This window comes from Heterodontus francisci, chromosome 38 (assembly GCF_036365525.1).
Source record: "Heterodontus francisci isolate sHetFra1 chromosome 38, sHetFra1.hap1, whole genome shotgun sequence".
In the NCBI taxonomy this organism is placed as follows: domain Eukaryota; kingdom Metazoa; phylum Chordata; class Chondrichthyes; order Heterodontiformes; family Heterodontidae; genus Heterodontus; species Heterodontus francisci.
In genome coordinates this window covers 44,209,964-44,220,211 of record NC_090408.1, presented here as the reverse complement: position 1 = coordinate 44,220,211, position 10,248 = coordinate 44,209,964, and the positions used below count along the sequence as shown (strand labels likewise).

General features: G+C 43.4%; 1 protein-coding gene across 1 annotated transcript; it reads right to left on the bottom strand.

Moving 5' to 3' along the window:
• Positions 1 to 2,266: 2,266 nt before the first annotated feature.
• c38h15orf40 (chromosome 38 C15orf40 homolog) lies at positions 2,267 to 9,036 on the bottom strand. Its single transcript, XM_068018289.1, has 4 exons — positions 8,752 to 9,036; positions 5,190 to 5,319; positions 4,446 to 4,573; positions 2,267 to 3,258 (listed from the first exon to the last, which is right to left on the bottom strand). The coding sequence occupies exons 1-4, from the start codon at positions 8,830 to 8,832 to the stop codon at positions 3,163 to 3,165; spliced, it is 435 nt and encodes a 144-aa protein (XP_067874390.1). The 5' UTR covers positions 8,833 to 9,036; the 3' UTR covers positions 2,267 to 3,162.
• Between the last annotated feature and the right edge of the window lie 1,212 nt (positions 9,037 to 10,248).

Sequence of the window (10,248 nt, the reverse complement as noted above, 5' to 3'; positions counted from 1 at the left end):
CCAAGTTCTTCAGTGTGACTCTGGCCCCCTCTGCAGCTGCTGCCAGGAAATGCAGCAAAAAACAGCCCTAGTTATATCTTTAGTTGCTGATATTGATTCATCTGATGGACAGCCCATAAAAACACATCGGCTGATGTAACGATGGTCATGGCCATGGAGGGACTGGCGACGTCACGGTCTGTCAGACAGCTGATCAGCCTCCAAATCCTTTCACTGCTTCACAATATTCTCACAGGAAAGAACGTGAAGTGACTAAAACAACAGCCATATATTTTTGAAGTAATCGCAGGAGGTGTAACACCTGCCCATTTACCTCCTCTCTCCTCACTATCCAAGGCCCCAAACACTTTCAGGTGAAGCAGCGATTTACTTGTACTTCTTTCAATGTAGTATACTGTATTCGCTGCGCACAATGTGGTCTCCATTACATTGGGGAGACCAAACACAGACTGGGTGACCGCTTTGCGGAACATCTCCGCTCAGTCCAAAAGCAGGACCCTGAGCTTCCGGTTGCTTATCATTTCAACACATCCCCTGCTCTCATCTCTGTCCTGGGATTGCTGCAGCGTTCCAGTGAACATCAACGCAAGCTCCAGGAACAGTATCTCATTTACCGATTAGGCACACTACAGCCTGCCAGACTGAACATTGAGTTCAATAATTTCAGGGCATGACAGGCCCACCACTTTACTTTTTTTTTAAAGTTATTTTTTTATTATTGTTTTTTTTTGTATTTATTTTATTTTAGTTTGTTTCTATTGTGCCTACCCACTGTTTTTTTTTCATGTTTGTGGCTGTTCAGTTTCAGTCCATTAACACCCTATCTGTACTAATGCTTTGTCTTTCAACACACTATTAACATATTGTTTGCTTTTGCTCCATGACCTTCTGGTCAGCTATTCTGTGACCTTGTCCCATCAATACCTTCTCTTTTGTTATCTCTTGCCCATCCCCCACTTTACTTGCTTAAAATCTTTTACATTTCTAATATTTGCCAGCTCTGAAGAAGGGTCACTGACCTGAAACATTAATTCTGCTTCTCTCTCCACAGATGCTGCCAGACCTGCTGAGTATTTCCAGTGTTTCTTGTTTTTATTTCAGATTTCCAGCATCCACAGTATTTTGCTTTTATATATTTTTGGAGTCTTGCTCATAAAGTTGAAGCTTGCACCAATGACCAACCAACACTCAAACCTCTGATTGATTCCACCTGATTGCAGGCTGAAGAGTCATTATGACACAGAGGGAGGCCTGAATCCATGCTGGTTCTGTACAGCAATCTGGTCAGTCCCATTCCCTGGCTCTATCGCCACAGCCCTGTAGGTCCAATTCCTTCAAGTGCCCATCCAATTGCATTTTGAAGTCACTGATCGACTCTGCTTCCACCACCCTTGTGGGCAGCGGGTTCCAGGTAAAGGCTGGCTCGGGTCTGCAAATGAAACTTGACCCGAGCCCGACAGAACCACATCTGACCCCGAGCCCGACCCGAATTCTTTCTTTTCCCGCGCCCAACTTGACCATCTGTTAACCTAACCTACCCTCCGTTTTTCACTTTGTTGCTTATCTGCACAAGCTTAAAATAACTAACAAAACCACCTTTCAAGTCCAAAACGTACATTAACAGTGGAGCCACTTACCGGAAGTGGTGATAGAGTGTCCCTGAACTGGCCCGACCAGAGCCCAAATGCCGGATCCGGAAGTGCAACCCGACCCAAACCTGACACACGTTGTCAGATCCAGTTGGTTCGGGTCGGGTAGCCAGCCTCTAGTTCCAGGTCATTACCACTCGCTGCACAAATGTTCTTCCCCACATCTCTTGGCCAAAACCTTAAATCTGAGTCCGTTCAGCTAATAGGAACGGATTTTCTTTGTCTACCTTATCTACATCTGTCATAATCTTGTACACTTCTATCAAATCTCCCCTCAACCTCCTTTGCTCCGAGAATAATGCCAGCTTTTCCAGCCTAACCTTGTAGCTAAAATCCCCCATCCCTGGACCCATTCTGGTAAATCTCCTCTGCACCCTCTCAAAGACCCTCACTTCCATCCCTGTGGTGACCAGAACTGGATGCAATAATCTAGTTGTGGCCTAACCAGATCTTTATAAAGGTTCAGCATAATTTCCCTGCTTTTATACTCAATGCCTCTATTTATGAAGCCCAAGATCCCAAATGCTTTGTCTCCCAGAGTCTGTGAGCTGAATGTACATCCTGTAGCATTTAACAAAGCAACACTCTAATGATGGAGACTCTCAGACAGACTAAAGTTGTTATATGAAATATTTAATGAAATCTGCCAATTCCTATTTTACGGAGTAAAAGGTTAATCATATTCACCAGATTATGATATTAGGTGAATTTCAACAGCCCCACGATAATCCTGGAATTTCAACCCATTTCTAATTGAATCAAATCTTGATTCCACTCGCCTAACTGCCTGGGGCTGAGCACTGGCTCAATGATTCCTACAGCTGTGTCCTTGAATCAGCTGGCCTACTCTTAATTCCCCAACAAATCAATGCTCATTGAAGAAAATACTTGTACTTATATGATGCCTTATCATATTTAAATGCCAGAACAGATGACTTAAAGTGCAATAACTTGCTTTGGAGGCAGAAACCACAGTCATTCTGCAGCAACAATTTCTCACAAACAGCAAGATCATCGCACTGTTAATATTTTTTGGGAGAATTAGTTGAGGATGGAATATTGGCCAGCAGAGAACTCCCTGCTCTTCTTATACTGGCATGGGCTCTTTAACATGCAGCTGAACCATTGGATCAGGAAGACAGGACACAGGCTCACAACGCACCCCAGGGATGCATTATCCAAACCGAATGTTGACCTTACTAAAAATAATGTAATGCTGACATAATTGAGGTCTGTGTAAATGAGTTTTCACGCAATTTAACCCTTAGCAACACAAGAATTAATGTACAGACAGGAGCAGTTCTCAATCCCTGTAGTTCCAAATATATAAACTGACAAATCAGCTGCACCTGGACAGTTTTGCACTTGGATTTGATGCAAAATGTGACAGCTATCCAAGGTTCTTTGAATGCAACGACTGATGAGACACATTGTTCACAGCAATCTCCTGTAGTCTGAAACACTGAAGTTTTCATTTACTATTCTGGTACCAAGGTCATTGTCGAGGTTGCTCCTAGCTCATGGCAGCTGCGGTTTTGAGTTTTTCTTGCACCTCTCCTGCGGTCAGTGAGGCCAGAATCTTCACCACCTTCTCACGTGATCTACAACCCTTCAAAAGGTCAGGTGTTTGGGAATAGCATTATGCAGGAGAAAAGCAGAGAATCCACCGTCAACAGGGAACATTAAACATCAAGTCCCTACTTAACTAAACACTAAAAAACCAGCTACTTAATCAAATAATATTGAAAATATAACAAGAAATAGCAGCAAGTGTCGACCTCAATATCCAAAGAAAAATTAAATCAATCAAACGTAAGGTCAAATTAGGCCATTTCTCACCCATTATCTTTCAATTGAGTGGAGACTGCGAAAACATGTGAATGCTGGAAATATACAATGCATCTATCAGTGTCTGGAAACACAGGTAATCAGCCCGGGCAGTCACTTATCATCAGAGGGACTGCATGTTAAAGGTGGAATGTGCCACAGTTCAAGAACATCAGCTCTGACTCAGCCTTCCTTTCACAAGTGGAGGATCTGGAACGCGCTGCCTGAAAGGATGTTGGAAGCAGATTCAATAGTAACTTTCAAAAGGGAACTGACTTGAAGGGGAGAAATCTGCAGGGCTATGGGGGAACAGCAGGACTAATTGGATACCTCTTTCAAAGAGCTGGCACAGGCATGATGGGCTGAATGGCCTCCTGCACTGTAAGATTCCATAATTCTAAGTACCCAAAGTTGGCCTGTAGCATTAGAGGAATGTGGAGGTCAAGTGAAGGTCAGGGATTTTTATGCAAAAAGGAACAAAGTGCCTCTAGTTGTTGGCATCACCCAGTTTTCTCTCCTTTCAGAGTTAAAGAATCTGCTGCATAGTTTCAAGTTTCTGTTTTTACTGAGTGGTGATTGGGACTAGGTCACCTACCTAGCCTCCTGTTCACTGTGACACAGGAAGACCACAGACAAGGGAACAAAAGTGTGCGATGGTGCAGAAATACACACAGATTTTTTTTTAAAAAGAACCATGCAATGAATCTATTACAATATACCCAATTAAAGCTAATGTGTGAGAGACAATACAATGGGCCACACAGTTTAACAACATGACCTTCTGTCCATCATGCACCACACAGAGAGTCCCCCAATCTCACAATCTGAGAAAGGTGGCAAATGGAGCTGGTGCTTCACCACAAGTGGAGGGGGCTGAACGCTGGTTAAATCATCACAAGAAACCTTCTAGCAGTGAGTTATTGAAGCTTCCTTGGCAAAGCCTGGATACAAACTGAGCTGACAACATACCTTGTCCAGAACAACTTCACTTTTTTTTAATTCTAGCACCTTGGCCAGGTAGCGAATCAGTTCTGCATTGGCCTCCCCATCAGATGGAGGGGCTGCAATGGCCACAGCCACTGCTTCTTCTGACACATCTACAGAATAAAAGATACATAAGTGTCACCATCACTGGTACTCACCCATTGTTTGTCAGTAGACAAGGACCAGGGAAACACTGCATGGTTTTACTATATTGATAGGTTCTGACAAGGTCACAAACCACAACAACAGAACTCAAACAAACTCCAAAAGATCAACTGAGCTCAAGATTGTGTTACACGGTATAAAATGTAAAGAGCAGTGTTTAGCAGCTACTCCAGCTGATTTTTTTACTTCTTATGATCCAAAATGAGGTTAGCTTTGCAGTGCAAGTGATTAGTGTGCTGTAAAATTAACTCTCAGGTGCTAGCTGGTTGACAGTATAAAAGGTACAGCGCAGAGGAAATCCCTCCGATACATCCTGCCCGTGACCCGTAGACTCGCCAACTTTAAGGGCATTTAAGTGGTCATTGGATAGACATATGGATGTAAATGGAATAGTGTAGGTCAGATGATCGGCGCAACATCGAGGGCCGAAGGGCCTGTACTGCGCTGTAATATTCTAATTCTAATTCTAAATAAAGGCCATTGTTAACAGGATCTTTTTTGCAGCTGTGATGCAGATGTGTAATGTGAATATTGGAAGCGAGTGATTTATTCTATATTCCTTACCTGTTACGGCATTTTGCTTGGCTCCAGGTTTAGCGTGAATGGCAACCAAAATAGCACCACTCTTATCAAGCTTCACAGGTCCCCGAGATGACGGTGCTAGTTTTGCAGAGTCCTTAACTTTCATCTTATTCTGAGACAAAATAACATTTAATTGTCATTACAGCTGTTACAAAATGAGATTCCATCTGGTGGTGGAATCACGGTCCTTTCAATTTGGGACACACAAATTACTGGGATAAGACTCCTTTCTGCAAATTATACAGGTTCGAACTGAAATTAGATGTATTAGGTTTTGAAATAGTGGCTGCTGTAAGTGGACAAACAATCTACAGTAAAGTATGACCAGGTTTGCCATCTAATGCCAAGTCTTCTACCAAGGGCATGGCACTAGGAAAAAACATGTGTAAACTTATGATAAAGAACAAAAACAAAGATAATTACAGCACAGGAACAGGCCCTTCGGCCCTCCAAGCCTGCGCCGATCCAGATCCTCTCTCTAAACATGTCGCCTATTTTCTAAGGTTCTGTATCTCTTTTCTTCCTGCCCATTCATGTATCTGTCTAGATACATCTTAAAAGACGCTATCGTGCCCGCATCTACCACCTCCGCTGGCAACGCGTTCCAGGCACCCACCACCCTCTGCGTAAAGAACTTTCCACGCATATCCCCCCTAAACTTTTCCCCTTTCACTTTGAACTCGTGTCCTCTAGTAATTGAATCCCCCACTCTGGGAAAAAGCCTCTTGCTATCCACCCTGTCTATACCTCTCATGATTTTGTACACCTCAATCAGGTCTCCCCTCAACCTCAGTCTTTCTAATGAAAATAATCCTAATCTACTCAACCTCTCTTCATAGCTAGCGCCCTCCATACCAGGCAACATCCTGGTGAACCTCCTCTGCACCCTCTCCAAAGCATCCACATCCTTTTGGTAATGTGGCGACCAGAACTGTATGCAGTATTCCAAATGTGGCCGAACCAAAGTCCTATACAACTGTAACATGACCTGCCAACTCTTGTACTCAATACCCCGTCCGATGAAGGAAAGCATGCCGTATGCCTTCTTGACCACTCTATTTACCTGCGTTTCCACCTTCAGGGAACAGTGGACCTGAACACCCAAATCTCTCTGTACATCAATTTTCCCCAGGACTTTTCCATTTACTGTATAGTTCACTCTTGAATTGGATCTTCCAAAATGCATCACCTCGCATTTGCCCTGATTGAACTCCATCTGCCATTTCTCTGCCCAACTCTCCAATCTATCTATATTCTGCTGTATTCTCTGACAGTCCCCTTCGCTATCTGCTACTCCACCAATCTTAGTGTCGTCTGCAAACTTGCTAATCAGACCACCTATACTTCCCTCCAAATCATTTATGTATATCACAAACAACAGTGGTCCCAGCACGGATCCCTGTGGAACACCACTGGTCACACGTCTCCATTTTGAGAAACTCCCTTCCACTGCTACTCTGTCTCCTGTTGCCCAGCCAGTTCTTTATCCATCTAGCTAGTACACCTTGGACCCCATGCGCCTTCACTTTCTCCATCAGCCTACCATGGGGAACCTTATCAAACGCCTTACTGAAGTCCATGTATATGACATCGACAGCCCTTCCCTCATCAATCAACTTTGTCACTTCCTCAAAGAATTCTATTAAGTTGGTAAGACATGACCTTCTCTGCACAAAACCATGTTGCCTATCACTGATAAGCCCATTTTCTTCCAAATGGGAATAGATCCTATCCCTCAGTATCTTCTCCAGCAGCTTCCCTACCACTGAAGTCAGGCTCACCGGTCTATAATTACCTGGATTATCCCTGCTACCCTTCTTAAACAAGGGGACAACATTAGCAATTCTCCAGTCCTCCGGGACCTCACCCGTGTTTAAGGATGCTGCAAAGATATCTGTTAAGGCCCCAGCTATTTCCTCTCTCGCTTCCCTCAGTAACCTGGGATAGATCCCATCCGGACCTGGGGACTTGTCCACCTTAATGCCCTTTAGAATACCCAACACTTCCTCCCTCCTTATGCCGACTTGACCTAGTGTAATCAAACATCTGTTCCTAACCTCAACATCCGTCATGTCCCTCTCCTCGGTGAATACCGATGCAAAGTACTCGTTTAGAATCTCACCCATTTTCTCTGAGTCCAAGCATAACATTCCTCCTTTGTCCTTTAGTGGGCCAATCCTTTCTCTAGTTACCCTCTTTCTCCTTATATATGAATAAAAGGCTGTGGGATTTTCTTTAACCCTGTTTGCTAAAGATATTTCATGACCCCTTTTAGCCCTCTTAATTCTTGATGTGCAAATTATTTCAACCTCGAGTGCAGGAGGCACTTCCCTTTCTCTCTCTGTGTTAGAAATTTCCTGGCTCCAGCCCATTTGCCAACTTCTGGTTTTGATGCTACAACAATAACTTGTGCTGCTCCAGGTACTATGGTGGCATGACCAGCACAACTACATGTTTTTCTAAAGCCACACACTCAGATTACAAGCATCATCACTTCTAGATTCAAACTTAAAGGTATCATATTATTTTACAATTACCAACATGCAACACCAGGATGCTCATAATCAGCACCTGACAGTAACTGAAGGTAAATTGGATTGCTTTACATGGGATATTTACTGGTGTTAGAGGAATCATTATTCCAGAATTTTATTTATAATTAAGCTGACTGTTTTATGGAATATCAAATTCTGATTTTATATTACTAGTCACTCTCCTGTAGCCAAAAACTGAAAATCAAGACCAAGGTGAAGCAGAGTTAGAGAGCTAAGGATAATTGGACAAAGGCAAACTTAAAAATGATAACTTGCATTAATATAGTGCCTTTAACATAGAAAAATATCCCAATGTACATCACAGGAACGATAAACAAAACCGACACTGAGCTGCAATAGGAGATAATAGGACAGGTGACCAAAAGTTTTGTCAAAGAGGTAGGTTTTAAGGAGTCAGCAGAGGTAGAGAGATGTAGGTCAGGAATTCAGAACTTAGGGCCCAGACAGCTGAAGGCATGCCCGTGAATGGTGGAGCAAAGGAAAATGGGGATGCTCAAGATGCCAGAATTAGAGGAGTGCAGAGATCTTGGCAGGTTGGAGGTTACAGAAATAGGAAGGGGAGGCAATGAGGGCATTGAACACGAGGAGGAAAATTTTAACTTTAAGACATTGCTGGATTGGGAGCGATGTAGGTCCATGAGCACAAGGGTGACGGATGAGTAAGACTGAATACACCATTTGCAATTTAGTCCCCGATCTCAAACATTCTGTCCTTAATGCAATTTGTCCCTGAATAATTCCTATATTCAGTTCTAATAGATATGTGAACAGTCGCACTACAGCACCACCACTGCTGAAAGGGTGTAATGACAGTGTGACATGTTTACATAAGAGATTCCTGTTATAAATGGGGTCACTAGTTGACCTGAACAGATTGCTCATAGATGAAAGATTGATGGTTTTAGATTGTGTTACAATGTTCTGCCCATCTACCTGTGGAAACTCAGCCCCTCAAACCCACTGATCCCCCACTGCCCCCCGGCCGTTACCATTGAGGATTCTCCTGAGCTTTTCGACAGGTTTCTCTCCCTGATGCCTCCTGTCTGCGCTCGCCCGCGGACAGCCCACATCCCCTAGGCCCCAGCGGGGCGCAGGAAAAAGCCCTGGAAGCCTGGGCCTGCAGTGGAACCAGGAGCCGTTAGCTTGAGCAAATGAACCGAAGCCGAGTCCTTCTCAAAGACGAAGCCACTCTGTGAGTCTCCAAACCCGGCTCAAGTGACCGGGCGATCCAGTCGCCAGGCAACGGAACCAGGCCCAAACTCCCAGAATTCACAGCCCGGTCACGCATGCGCACTGCCCAAGCCCAGGCCCCGCCCCCGGCTGTCAATCACCGCTGTTACAATGTGGAGCTTGGGAACAATATTAAACCCAATCATTGAATGTGTGTTTAATGAGTTTCCATTAATTCAAGCTGGTCAGTTCATCAATTAAACCAAAGGTCTTTACTCCCCCTGTGCCCCTGGCTCTGCTATTGTTCAAAAACTGTTAGATCTCTAACTTTTCTAATGAAAGGTCACAGAGCTGAAAAATTAACTCAGTTTCTCTCTCCACAGATGCTGAACATTTCCAACAATTTCTATTTTTAATATTAAAAAGCCACGTTGAGTGTAGATTTACAACCGAGGTGTCTCGAAAGATTTCCTTTTTCTATAACAGGGAATTACTTTGACTCCACTGCCACCTCTGTCAGTGGAGTTTGAGACTTGGTTGAAATTGCAGAAGCAGTTTATCCTAATACAGGTTAATGTCTTTAGTTCTAACTTCAATGTTTTATTTCTGCCAAACATGAAAAATAAATTAATGTTTAATCATCCCTGCACTTGATAAATTCTCTTATCTATAAACATTTATAAATCCTAATTGGAGTACCGTGGACTTTATAATTGAGTGTTTGTTTGGCACTTGCTTGTTCCAGTTTAAGTTTTTCTTTTAAACTTATTTATTTCAACGTGTGTGTGATTAATGTAGAGTGCTGATATCCTAGTGTTAGCTTAGTCCTAGGAGTTAATAAAAGGAAACACCTTATCCGTCTTTGGTTATTTCTAAATCAGTTTCTAAGACGGCAGCAGTGGTTTAGTTGGTACTACTCGTGCCCGAGTCAGAAATTTGTTGGTTTAACTCCAGAGATTTAAGCACATAATGTAAGCTGAGGGAGTGCTGCACGGTCAAAGATGCCATCTTTTGGCTGAAGGAGAGAGGGACTCCATTCATTCACTGAGCAAAAAGCACAGTAAGCAGACAGGGAACACAGGACAGGGCTACAAGAAAGGATACAGTGCCAAGGGCAGGTAACAAGTTATGGGAGATGATGCAGGACTATCAGCAGAAACTTGGATACAGGTTCATATGAACTGGAATGAGGAAAGTACAAAGGGATTATTCATAAAATATGGAAACAGAATTTGGAAATTACTGAGAAAGGAGGCAGAGCTGGGGAGTGAGTCCTGAGCTTAAGTCACTGCAGTCTGAAATGAGCTGGTAGGAAA